Genomic DNA, 14,313 nt, shown 5'->3' with positions numbered 1-14,313 from the left:
AAAAAAAAAAAAAAAGTCAAATATAAGATCTATTTTGGGAAAGTAATTTGTAGGATGTCCTTGGAAGAAGAACTAATAAATGCTTTGAAAAGTTTCTGAGTCTCTATTGATCAGAAGTATTTACTTGATTGGCACCAAAATGATTGATTTAAAATTTTAATTTATTTATATATTCATTCACTTATATTAGCAATCTGTAAATACTGCATGAATTATTAGTAAAAGAAAACCGAAGTTTTAATCAGTGACATTATGAATATCTCCTGAATTACTTGCACATCAAGTCTGAATTTCTCTGCTTAGATTTCAGGTCATTCAGCACCTAGAATTGTCCTATCTGTACAGATGGTGTATTTCTTCATGCCCCCAACACCCAGATTACTCTCTTGACTTGCCTACATAATTATTTTTTCTTTACATGGACTCATACAGTATTCCTTTACCAGGGTGTACATCAAGGACTCTGCTTTCAAATTCTAGATTCCTAATGTTTAGCACAGTTCTAAGTAATCTTCAGTTGATAATCATTCAATATGAGGTCTGCTGTCCAGTCATCTTATACTTTATTATATGCACAAGACAGCAATGTGTGACTAGGGTCATGCTTGGAATGCCTGTCATTCTGTTTTCTCTACAAAGCCTCTTTTGGCTATCCTTCTCTTACTAATATCTTAGACCTCAAAGTTTAACATAATTTTCAGGCTTTCTTATTTAGAGTTTCATGTGCATTGCTGTTCCAATTTCCTATAAACTCCTAGAATCTAGTGTATTTATTTTGAGTTACCAAACATTTACTATATATCTTGCTTCCTTTTGTAGCAACCTCTCTTGAACTGGTAAATAGTGCTTTTGATAAAATCCCACATATAGTATATATTCAATACAATTTTATTAATTTTAATAAAATGTGCAAAATAATATAAATTTAGAGTAATCCACATTACATATAGTAAAGATTCAACTTACTTTTTCCCCTTTCTTCTGTGCTTTTTTTTCAGGGAAAGAAACAGAAAAGGCCAAGGAACGTTATGACAAAGCCACAATGAAACTTCATGTGCTGCATAACCAGTATGTGTTGGCACTAAAAGGAGCTCAGCTCCATCAAAATCAGTATTATGATACTACACTTCCTCTGCTTCTGGACTCTTTACAAAAAATGCAAGAAGAAATGATAAAAGCACTGTAAGATATGGTTCCTATTTATCATAAAATTTCTCCAAAAATAATTTCAACCTTTTTTCCCCCCCATAGTTAAGCTTTTGCTTCCTGAGCTTCATCATTACTTGGTCTGTTGGTTTTCCAAAGCCGTTTTACCTTCCATCTTGACTTTTCCTTCGGATTGTACTCATCTCCTACACCTGTTAGCCAGAATTAGCCAGATAATAAAAAGACCCAAGAATGGTCTTTTTATTATCTATTTCTGCTTTATTTCCTTTAGCAGCAATTTTAAATGAAAAATACTTAATAGTTGACAAACATTAAGATGTGAATATTTGCCTCCAGAGGGTTTTAAATCTTGAACTGAGAATTTTAGAGATGTTTTTCAAGGTTTATTTACTAACTTCTTGCTTTTTTTCCCCCTGTATAAAATGAAAATCAATGAATACTATTTGAGGTAGAAATGTGCAGTGGCCTCTCTTGCTTCCAAGGAGATAGCAGTCTACTTTAATCAACAAATCACATGCATGCACTTTTACCATACACATTGATGTAAAACAACAACAAAAAAGATAAGCATCCTTTTGGATGGACTTCCTCTCCTATATTAGATAATTTAGCTCTTCCCAAATAGTTAGATTCAGCTTTCTTTCACTGAAAATATGTGTGAAATTCTTTAATAGCAGAGTTGCTGTGATTTGGTAGGGTTGGGGAAGGTGGAAAGAGAAATGATGTAGTAATGAAGGAGAGTTAGAGAAGAAATAAGTGTTTAGGTATCTCTCAGGTAGTGATGAAGTTCACAAATCATGGTGAATTATGTTGCAAAGAACTTGGGCCAGTTAAGTACTAGCTCTTGTGTTTTAGTTAATTTCCTGATAGTTACATAAATTAACCCATGAACATTTAGATTTGTATATTTTGTAAGCATTTTTCAAATTATAATGTAAAAGGAAGCCTGAGTATCATGTAACTGACAGGTACCGGAGTAATTATAAAAGGTAAAATGATAATTTTTAAAACAATGTATTGTACAGTATGTTGTGGTTTGTAAAGCACTTTCATGTGCATTTGCTTCTCTGCTCCCTTGTTCTGTACAGTATCCTGAAGAATCAGGAAGAACAGGTTTTACTCAGGCTATACCTGTGACAGACAGATCAATACTGGCCAAGATCACAAAGCTAAGAGGTAGGAGATTTCAGATTTGAGGTTAGGTCTTCTGATTAATCCAGCGTTCTTCCCATGAGAAGGATATGATGTGTTGACCAGCATGTTCTCAAAATTCTTATGTGGCTAGAACCTCAGTTGTGACCATATTTGGCAATCTGATCCTTGCAGATCTGGTAATTAGTTAAAGATCTCAAGATGAAATTGTTCTGGGTGTAAAGTGGTCCCTAAATCCAATAAGTGGAGTCTGGGTAAGAGGGGAGGAGAGAGGTAGATAGAGTGCTATGTGAAGACTGAGCAATGTCCCTTAAAAGCCCCTGAAAGCTGGAGATAATTTTTTATATTACAGATGTTCCATTTTTGTAAAACTATTTGCACTAGTCAACAGTTTCTATTTTAATAATTATATAGAAGGGAGAATAATTTGAAATTTCCTAATACCCAATCAATGATTACCTTGGTATTAATTAACCTTAGTAAATGGCTTCATTGTTTTCTTTGAAGAGCGTCCTGGTGCCTTAATAGATTTAGTACAACTCTATCCTTGTGCTGTGTTTTTCCATTGACAGAGAGCTATCAGATAAGAGATTTAGATTCCCAATATTTTTTGAGTAGTAATGATTTCTGGAACTTCTGAAGTTAGGAGATCAAATTTGTCTTCGCTGCCTTTCAGACTCTGCCTGACTTACTTTGCTTCTCTTTCTGTAAAATTATGATGATAACTAAATATATTCTTGTGGCGGTAAGACTTTTAGATTATCCCCATAGTCACAGTAAGTAGATGAGATAATGTTTTAGTCAACTTAAATATATAAGCTAGTTATTATTGATAAGATAGTGAAATATCTATTTAAAATGCTTAATTCATAAGTTTACTTTAAATTACATTTTTGAGAAAAATAGTTTCTCACAGCATTTTATTTTCATTTTGTAATGTATTACTTTAATTCTAGCATTTTAATAACCCAAGCATTGTGTTATCCCTGAAATTAAATCCCATGTGATAAGTAGCCTGCCCTTCATTTTTCTTAAGGGCAAATCTTAATGATTTCTGTGTCATAACCATCTTAACTCCAGGGGTATTGCTACATCTATATTTAAAATTTTCTTCCTTCTCCTTTTCTTTAAATTGTGTGTCAGTTGATTTCGGTAATCATTTGAATATAGCATTGCCTTAACCAATTTATATCCTGTTTTCTTGAATCCAAACACTGTATTTCTATTTAAAGTAAAATAATTCAAAGAATACTTCATAATAAGGGAGCTTTATGAATAATGATTTTCATCCATGAGTAATGATTTTAAAAGAGAAAAAATGCTTTTTATGTGTTTGGCTCTATACAGAATAAGCTTACTGTCCAAACTCAGATTTGACACTGTTTAGTTCAATGGCATATTTTTATTTATTTATTTGTTTATTTATTTGGTATAGGATCTCACTACACAACTTGGATTCATAGTGATCCTCCTGTCTCAGCCTCCCCAGCACTGGGATTACAGGCATGTGCCATCACCCCTGGTTTTGGTGTTGGGCACGGAGGTTCTGGGACTAGTGGAACATGTGGTATCAGGGATCAAACCCTGGTCCTTTGAGTTTGCCAGGCAGGTGCTTAGACCCCTGAGCTATCTCTCCAGCCCCTGGCATATTTTTAAAGCATAATAGCATTTATAATTTTTATTTTTATTTACCTTCACAGCATTGCATTTTTAAAGACAGAATTTGATGTTTGTGGTAGACTTTCTTTTTACATTTACTGCACTATGCTAATGATTTTGATGATATTTTTGCTACTGACTAGAGGTCAAAAGAGATTAAGATTTCACTGAAGACATACAATTAGTAGAATTAAGCAGTATATAGAAAAAGGAACAAAGCCCCAAAGTAAGAAAAGAAGCAAGAGGCAGGGCATGTGAGACGTGCCAGACACTGGAAGGGAACACTGACTTGCAGTAAATAGTCAAGAGTTCCACATTATGGAATCCAAAATTTGTATGGGACTATTTAGAAAAATTATCAACACTGACTTTATGTATTGTGCATTTCAGATATATGTTTGAAAAGGCAAATTTCTAGTTTAGTTTACTTATAGTATTGTAGTTATCAATGTAAAGTGCTAATCTGTATATTTATGTAATCTCTTTTCTCTCCAGGTATATGAAATAACATGGTGCATGAATCCACTATCTGTAAATACTGATGTCATTTCTTATGTCTGTTGTTTGAAATCCTTTTTGGGTCTGTGTTTCTATTGATAAAACATTAAAATGTTATAAAATTTTATTTTTGTTTTCAGAAAAGGTATCTTTGATGAATACAGCCAAATAACCAGTCTTGTTACAGAGGAAATAGTAAATGTTCATCAAGAAATTAAAATGTCAGTCGAACAGATAGATCCTAGCACAGAATACAATAATTTCATAGACGTTCATCGGTATGATATTTTCATTTCTCTTTAAATACTTTTGAAAATGTTATAATTTAAAAAGTTATAAAATTAAATATTTTAGGACTTATTAGGAAATAGTTTGTTGTAGATTAATTTGTCTCCTTTAAATTTTCAAAAGCTCTCTCAATGTGAATTTATATATATATATTTTAAAAATTTTAAATCTTTTATTTATTTATTTTTTAAAAATTTATTTCTTTTATTGAGAAACAAATAACAATGAGACAGTTTCAAAACAGGCAAGTAGGACAGTTACAATAATTAATACATTGCATATTGTTGTCTTTGTAGTAGTTATTCACAGTACAAGATGCAGACATAATATCCTGTCCAAACACTATTAGTACAAATCTTACTTCTCATTGAATTAAGAGAAAATAGCTGTATATCTATCCTATTTTGTATATACAAATACAAAATGGTCCTTCATTTGTATCCCCTTTTTTTGTTAAGTTTTTTTTCCCATAAATTTATTGAGAGATAAATAGCAATGAGACAGTTTCAAATCAAATTGGTAGGACAGTTTCAATAATTAACACATTGCATACTCTCTTCCTAGTGGTTATTTGCTGTATAATTCTTAAAACTTGTTAAATTACTATAATCCTGAGTTATAAGTTACTTCTCCATGTATGTTTCTTTCATACTTACTAGAGTTGAGACAGGTATGAAGCAAATTAGTATTGTAGCAGAACTAAGATTCAAGTTACATAATTAGATCTTTGATGCCTAGAGTTTACTTCATACTATTTTGTGTCTACTTTGTAAATAGAATTTTGAATAAGAATAAATTGCCTTTAGTGTGTACTAATATTTGTATATGTTATAATAATTCACTAATATTGATCAATTATTTGGCATACTTTATTAGAACAACAGCTGCTAAAGAACAAGAAATTGTATTTGATACTTCCTTATTAGAAGAAAATGAAAACCTTCAGGCAAATGAGATCATGTGGAATAACTTAACAGCAGAAAATTTGCAAATAATGTAAGTATTAAGAAAATTTGTATAGTTTAAATATGACTTGTCATTGCTTTATAGTTGTATTTCATCACATTTGAAATCCCCCTTTTTTGCAAATAATGAAAAGTAAATTTGAACAGTATTATATTTGGAGAAATGTTAATTTTACTGTGTAGTCACTAATTTTGTTAATTATGAAATTCCTAGTTTTGTGTGATGTTACATTAATTTGCCCAATATCTTATATTGGAATAAAACTAGTATCTTATATTGGAATAACGCTTTACTCTTTTCATTTATGTTTTTATTCCATTTCATGGCCAATACTGATTGGTAGAACTATTATTGGATAGCACAAAAATATATTTATCAGTGAACATTGTATATGCTTATCTTTGTGTCAGAACAACAATTAGAGATGTTTATTCACTTGGGTCTTTTCCGTATTAAATCTGTTTAAATTTCACCTTAAATAACTTAGCCAAATTCCTTATCTCATATAACTAAACATTCTCCTAGTGTTCAGTAACATTGTAGAGTACAGATAGTTTACTAAAGTAGTATTTTGGCTTTAGTTCTTGGAAAAGGATTTTGCATCTTCAAAGCTAGAAAGAGACCATTAAAAAACAATTACTTTTTCATAAATCATCTGAGAGGGTTCAACAATTGGGGACGATGAACTACTTCTAAAGGGGATGGAAGGATGAATGTCCATTTTGTATCTGTGTATTCAAAGTGGTTAGGATAGATATATACTTACATTCTCTTAATGAATAGAGGAATTTATTCTAATAGTGTTTGTAAATAGGATATCATGTCCGCATCTTGTGCAGCGGATAACCACTAGGAAGAATGTATGCAATGTGTTGATTGTTGAGACTGTCCTACCGATTTGGTTTGAGGCTGTCTCATTGCTATTTGTTTCTCAATAAAATTATGGAAAAAAAAAGAATGGAAGTGTGGGAGAATCCTGTATTACACGGTATTTCCTACCATGATTCTTTTTTTTTTGGCGGAACCGGGAATTGAACTCCAGCCCTTGCACTTGCCAGGGAAGCACTTATTCTACTGAGCCATCTCCCTGGACTGCTACTGCGATTCGTGAAGCTGTTCTCTTAGTATTTGATATCCTGCATAGGGGTCTCTTGATTGTTGACTTTGACATTGACAGCATCAGCTATCTCTAAGGTAGTAATCCTCACTTGGGCTTATTTTTGTCATTCAAGGAGTATTTGACAATGCTTGGAAACATTAGCTGGTGCTAAATATCTGTGGTCTATAAGATTTCCCCTCACAAGAAAGAATGATGTGGAGACAACATCAATAGTGTTGAGATTGAGAACCCTGTTGACTTGCACACTATTATTGATTGATTGATTTATTGCTTTAAACAGTAAAGTGGGAACTTAGGGTATAGGATGGTTGGTGATATTTCTCAATTTCTATGCAGCAAAACAAATTACTTCTTTTAAATTTTTTTTAAAGAGAATAAAAAATAGTACAAAAAGATTAGAAATGATGCAGAATTTGACCAAACAAAATTACAGAAATTCAATAATAGCTGTACTGCATATTGTTGCCCTAAAATTAGTTGCTCAGATTATCAGATATAAATATGAAAATTGGTCAGAAAATTATAAATAATTAAAAAGGGAGAGAAAAAATTAAGCATTAATTGCTCCTTTCAATATATGAGCAGAAATCAGCAGTACAATTATCCAGACTATCTTGTGTATATACATAGATCTTTTTTCCTTCCTTCTTTCTTTCTTTTCTTTTTTTCTTCAATTTAGTTGTTCCTTCCCTTTGAACAGTTTTTTCTATCAACAGTTTATACTTTAATTCATGGGCTGCATGGTAAAGAAATATGGCATTAATTACCCCTGATTTTTTTGTTATCTCTGTGTTGATCATAAATAACTCACTTGCTCATCCAAATCTCTAGTATATACTTGAGGTATGTGGGTGAATATCTTCACAAAGTTTATACTGATATTAATTATTTTTATAAAACTAAAATTAATGAACATATTGACATTGTAGTATGTGATAAAAGTAAAAATAGTCAGCTATTATAGACTTATGTACAATCAGAGATTGTATAGTCAAAGAAGAATTTGTTTTCTTGTATTTTAAGGTATCAGGGCAATATAATTAGACTCATTAATCATTTTTAAATTATGGTGATGAAGGAATCAACAGAAGTATAATGAAGATAAAATGAATGATAATGTAGCAGAATATTTAATGTTCACATCTTATGAGGCAAGACTTTAGCTACATTTTATTGAACAGTTTTTCAATATATGGGGATCAGGTTAGGGTTTCCTCGAGAATTTATTCCTCTAGTTACTCAGTATGTCTTTTAGCAGTACTGAGATAAATCTAAGAAACAAATTACCGATGATTGAGTTAGTCAGCTTGATTGGATTAAGAGGCTGCTGGTGTGTGGGAGAGGTGATGAATCATGCATGCTGTACTTATCATTGCATTAATCTGCTGATGGTCTTAGCTAAATGTATGTTAGAAGACGGGGCCCAGTTGGAGACAGTAGGTCTCTGGGGGTGTGCCATTAGTGGGGATATCTCTCTTGCTGGTGTTTTTCCTTTGTGTTCTACTTCACAGCTACCATGAAGTGAACTGCTTTGTTTCATCATGCCTTTTCAGATAATATTCTTGCACTGGAGCCAGCTAAGCATCAACTGAAACCTCTGAAAACAGGGGCAAAATTAAACCTCTTCTTTAAGTTACAGGTGTTAAGTATTTTGTTCCACTGAGAGGAAAGCTGAACAATACATGTAATTGGTGCCAGAAGTGGGAAGGTTCCTGTGAGTTTACTTGACCACATAGTTCAGAAGCCTTTAGAACTAGTTTGCAGGAAAAATTTGAAAACTAAAATTTGCCTACATTTTGCCCACATCCAGAGACTTTGCAAGAGTTTGGTTTTCTAGGGTAGTGGACTGCTTGTTCTAGTGGAGGAATGTTCAGGGCAGGCCAGTGTTCAGGCTTTGGTGTGGATTTTGCTGGCTACTTTTTATTCAGGTGTATAGCAAGTACTGGGAGCAAATATCAGATAAGGCAGATTTGATATGCTTAAATTTTGGCCAGAAATGAAGCCTATTTAAAATTATGGTCAAGAAGGTGTCGTTGTAAAAAAGATTAGTTTTGTTAAAAAACCGAGTACGGTGATGCTTTGGTTGTTGAACTCACTTTGTTCCAATTTTGCTTTTGAACACCAAAAAGTTTAAAAACTGAACATATTATTCCTATAAAAAATAATTGAAAACCAAATAATGAGTTCTGAGGCCCAAAAATAACACTTATGAATTTATTTTTTCAAGACTTTAACAGGTTTTCCAGTGATTTCTTTTTTAACTCTATTGTCATTTTCACAGTTTTTCTCTTAGCTTTATTGCTTGTATCACTTTTTTTTGAGCTATAGTTATGACATTTTATACAAATAATGTGCAAATCAAAGCACAATAGCAAATATTTTAATGCACTGACACAAGCACTATTTGTTGCCTGGGTAAGAACAATGCTTAGACCGAAGTGTCACCCATTTGTGTTGGCCGTGAGATGTGATATGTGACTCACTCTTGGCCCATAAAAGTCTTCTCAAGTCAGATTTTTGGCTCAATTGTCTAGCAGAGTTATACACAGCAAAGGTTTTTTTTTTTTTTTTTTTTTTTTTTTGTATCCAGGGATTGAACTCAGGTCCTTGTGCTTGCTAGGCAAGCATTTATTCTACTGAGCTATCTCCCTGCCCACCCCCAAAGAACTTTGCTTCTCAAATAGTGGAAAGTTGAAGCTTGGAGACTTTTGACAACCAGGTCATCACTCTTCTTTAAACTGGAGAGGAGTAAAATGGTTTGAATACCTCTCAGGAATCAGTAAGACCCTACCTATAACAGGACTAAGTGTGTAGAAGTATGAATCTTTCATTTGGGAATAGAACCTCTATGCCCCTTACTCAGGAAGGGCTACTGAGGGAATTGATTTCTGGGATTTGTTTCATTGTGTTCAGCCATTTAGGTACCTAGAAGCCACATTGCTTGAGCAAATGGCATACTTTGGCATTGTCTACGTGATACTGATTGTTCAGCATGTGGAATGCAAGAGTCATGTGGTCAGGGAATCTTCCACCAGGATTTCAAAGAAATGCCTGGGAGACCAGGCACTGTGTCCTTAAGTGGTGTGAGCATGAGACTGTGGGAATAGATCAAGTGTGCATTGGAGACCTAGGAAGTTAGAGAGATGCTGAAAACATGGTACAGGTGCTAAGCAAAGCAGCAAACAACAGAATCAGCCCTAGACAGGATTGTGGGCCACAACCAGCAAGACCATATGGGTGGGGCTACCTAAGCCCTTGAGAACTTACATCTTACTGCCATGTGCCTGGATGCAGGACATGTAGCTACAGGACTTAATGTTTGCCCTTTATGTTTGTCTTTCTTTTTTCTTCTTTCTTTCTTTCTTTCTTTCTTTCTTTCTTTCTTAAATGTATTTGGTTCAGGGTTTCACTATGCAGCTTGGACTTGTAGTGATCCTCCTGTTTTCAGCCTCTCCAGTGCTGGGATTATAGGCATGTGCCACCACGCCTGGTCCCTGTCCCCGGCTCAGTGCACTTGAGGGTGAGGCTGGCAAGGCATGTGGTACCAGGAATTGAACCCCAGTCTCTGCACTGACCTAAGCAGTGTTTGTCTTTCTTTAATCTAATTCTTTTTTATCTTCCTGTTTCTTGCTTTTGAAATGGGAGTGTTTTCCCTGTACAGTTGTATTTTGGTATTACATTATTATATCATGCAGAATTTGACCTTGTATTTATTGGAGATTAGGAATTGGTTATGTGCATATGTTTGTGCATAGAGTTAATGAAGAATAGAATATAATGGGTAAGTTTAATGCCAACTTGAGTAGATTAAAAAACTTTTAAAGTGGTAATTGGATCATGGGCCTCTATCTAATCACTCCATCAATCCACTGATGTTCATGCGTAAATGTGCTATTAGGAGCTAGAGCCCAGTTGGAGGAGGTGGGTCCCTGGGAGTTTGTCTTTTGAAGATATATTTCTTCTGGTTGTCTTTCCCTGAGCTCTGCTTCCAAGCAGTCCTGAAATGAGGAGTTCTGCTCTACTGTGCCCTTTTGCCATGATGTTCCTGCTTTGGAGCCAGACTGAAGCTTCTGAAACCATGATCCAAATTAAACCTTTCCTCTTTTAAGTTGGGTGTGTCATGTATTTTGTTATAGCAACAGGAAAGCTAATCTATAAATGTGCTTCCATATTATTATTTATATGTATATGCATAAATTCATGCGTACATGTCTATATATACATATATACATATATACATTTTGAATATAAGAGTTGAAATCACTTACTTTCTTTTTACCATACTTATAGTATTCTCAAGTAAACACCTTTTACTTCCTGAAGGCATTACAATCATTTACAAGTTTTTCTTTTAATTTTGCCATATTGGGGATTGATCATAGTCCCCTGTGCATGCTGGGTAAGATTCGTACCATTGAGCTGTATTCTCAACCCTTTTTTAAACTTTGAGATAGTACCTCACTAAATTGCTCAAAGTGGATTCAAATTTATAATCATTCTTGCTCAGCCTTCTGAGTAGCTGGAATTATAGGCATATACTCTCATGCCCAGCTTAAAATTGTTAATTTAGTTGTGTTTGTGTCGAAACAATATTTCTAATTGTGGAATGATATTTCCTTGAGAGATAAGCACAAATGATCAGCAATCCTATGAAAAGATACTCTTGGTTAACAAATATTTATTTTATATATATGTATATGGTTTCTGAAACTGTATGATATTTGAGCTCATGTGTCTAACTTATTTCACTTCACATTATGTTCTCAGGTTGCATCCCTTTACCTATTAATACCTCAAGTTTATCTTCCTTTATGTCAGTGTAGTACTCCATTGTGTATAAATGCCACATTTTCTATATCCATTCATCTGTTGATGGACATCTATACTGTTTTCAAGATCTAGCTATTATCAATTGTGTTGCCATAAAGATGAGTGTAAGTGTCTCCAAGAGTTGTATCCCTTTAATATGATAATTTTAAATGATTTGGGGAAAATACCTAGGTGTGAGATAGCTGAGTCAAATGGAATTTCTGTTTTCAGTTATCTGAGACATCTTCACACTGATTTCCTAATGGTGGGAGTAGTTTACATCCCCACCATCAATTAGTCAGGTTCTTTTTTCTCCCACATCCTTGCCAGCATTTGTTTTTAGATTTTTGATGATAGCCATTTTTTTTCTGGGGTAAGCTGGAATCTCAGTCTAGTTTAAAAATGCATTTTTCTGATAGCAAGTGATGATGAGAATTGTTTATTTATTGGCCTTTTAATCTGAGAAGTGTCTGTTCATTTCAGGGGCCCATTATTTGGGTCTTCTATTGGGCAGGGTCTCAAGCTTTTGAGTTCTTTATGTATTTTTGATGTTAGTCCTATCTCCATGGAATAGCTGGCAAAATTTTGTTTTCATTTTGTCTCTTTATTCTGTTGGTTGTTTCCTTGGCTGTGCAAAAACTTTTTAATTTGATATGGTCCCATGTTGATTCTCAGTATTACTTCTTGTGTCATTGGGGTTCTGTTAAGAAAGTCCTTGACTATGCCTGTGTCTTCAAGAGTTGTACTTATTTTATCTTCTGGAAGATTGTTTTAATATTTAGATAGTTGATCCACACTGCATCTGAGCACATGAGAGTTTTGGAGAACATTCTAGATCTAAACCATAACAGCTTGTGATAGAAGATGGCACTGTGTGTTCCATGGGGTATCGATTTCACCACCTAAGGAGAACCTTGGTTCTGCCAAGTTTGTTTTTGGCTTTTCTCACTCACAATCTTAGCTTGTTTGTTTTGTGGTTCAATATGTACTGGTGTTTGGTCAAACTGTGTTCAGTGAATATATTTGAGATGAGTGGGTTGAAAGATTTGGGAAAATGTAAAAGAATCAGAAGGAAGGTCAGGTTAGGATTACAGTCTGAGGAGTATAGAGAAGCTGGAAGAATCAGGCAGATTTATCTATTTGGAGTGGATTAGGTTGGATATTTGGAGGTGAATATATTTAATAGAACTTGCCTGATTAGGAAATACTTCTTTTTTAATTGAGAAAAGATGATAAAGATTTATGCTGTGGTATAGAAAGTCATTCCTAAAATACTAGGGTGCTGCAATTAAAAGAAGGAGATGGTGGATAAATGGTTTATTTGTAGTTTATTTTGGAGTTAAACGGAAAAAAATACCAGAAAAGTTACTTTAGGCCACTAGGACTGAGTCTACTTTTCCTTTTCTTTTTAAAATTAACCGAAATATCGGGCCGGGGAGATGGCTCAGTGGAATAAGCGCTTCCCTGGCAAGCACAAGGGCCTGAGTTCAATCCCTGGTTCCGCAAAAAAAAAAAAAAAAAAAAAAAAAAAAAAAAAAAAAAAAATTCTGAGATGGGCTGGTGAGATGGCTCAGTGGTCTAAAGCACCTACTTAGAACAAGCTTAGCAAAGCCCAGGGACCACGGTTCAGTCCCCCAGCGCCACATGCCAGCCAGCCCGCCCCCTGGTGGACTGAGCTGCCCCCCCACACAAATAAAATTAAAAAAAAAAACATTTTAAAAAAAAATTAACCGAAATATCACAACTAAAATGACAATATTGCAAACTTCATATAATAAATAAATGTTAAGATTTTTTTTGAGAATTCATTTATGAACTGTTAGGGAATTGTATCTAATAGTGCTATAAAATTTAGGTAATCATAGCTGATGGTTCGATGATTAAAAGAAGTGTATTAACTCTGAAAATGTTATTATCCATAAGAGGTATTTTTTAGGCTTTTGTATCTCTATATACAGTTAAATTGCAAAAATTTATCCAATAGAATGAGGGCTGTAATTTTGTGGCATAGTGCTTCGCTAACATAATCAAGGCCCTGTGTTTGATTCTTAGTATAGCAAGAAAACATATCAATTAACTCATGCAGATAATAAAATTTGTAAAGACTTACAAAAGCATATACATTAAGATAAAAATTGTCCTTCCTTTGATTAAACATTCCCATTACAACCTCCCAGAGTTATTTCATGGAAAAGTTTATATATTTTTCCTGAGTGTATATAGAATCATATGTATTTTATATGTAATGTATAGCACGTATTATCATTATGTAATTGTGTGTACATACTTTTTATATAAATGAAGGTTATTTGATGTACATTTTTCTCGTCTTTTAAATTACAGTAAAATAATTTCATGTTATACAGAATTCATCCATTTGATAAAATTTTAGAAATAATTTCTATAAGGGTTTTTTTTGTGTGGAATCGGTGATTGAACTCAGGCCCTTGAGCTTGCCAGGGAAGCGCTTATTCCACTGAGCCATCTCCCTGGCCCCTAAATACTTTTTTTTTGGTGGAACAGGGTATTGAACTCAGACCCCTGTGCTTGCCAGGGAAGCGCTTCTATAAGTGTTTAGTATTTAGGAATTAATCCATTTTAACATGACTTCTTTTTTTAAAAAAAAATTTTATTTATTTATTTTTATTTTTATT

General features: G+C 33.7%; 1 protein-coding gene across 10 annotated transcripts in view; it reads left to right on the top strand.

The window, feature by feature from the left end:
- Window positions 1-14,313, top strand: part of Fer (FER tyrosine kinase) — a 485,925-nt gene that overhangs the window by 118,506 nt on the left and 353,106 nt on the right. For 9 of the 10 annotated variants that reach the window (XM_004625405.2, XM_023708329.1, XM_023708308.1 and 6 more), the window contains 3 exons: window positions 999-1,182; window positions 4,617-4,754; window positions 5,641-5,760. In XM_004625405.2, coding sequence (XP_004625462.1) covers window positions 999-1,182; window positions 4,617-4,754; window positions 5,641-5,760 — 442 coding nt within the window. The remainder of the gene's footprint in view (window positions 1-998; window positions 1,183-4,616; window positions 4,755-5,640; window positions 5,761-14,313) is intronic. The other variant, XM_023708326.1, reaches the window with a different exon arrangement.

Source organism: Octodon degus, unplaced genomic scaffold (assembly GCF_000260255.1).
Source record: "Octodon degus isolate 3935 unplaced genomic scaffold, OctDeg1.0 scaffold00009, whole genome shotgun sequence".
In the NCBI taxonomy this organism is placed as follows: Eukaryota; Metazoa; Chordata; class Mammalia; order Rodentia; family Octodontidae; genus Octodon; species Octodon degus.
This window is presented reverse-complemented; position numbering and strand designations above follow the sequence as displayed.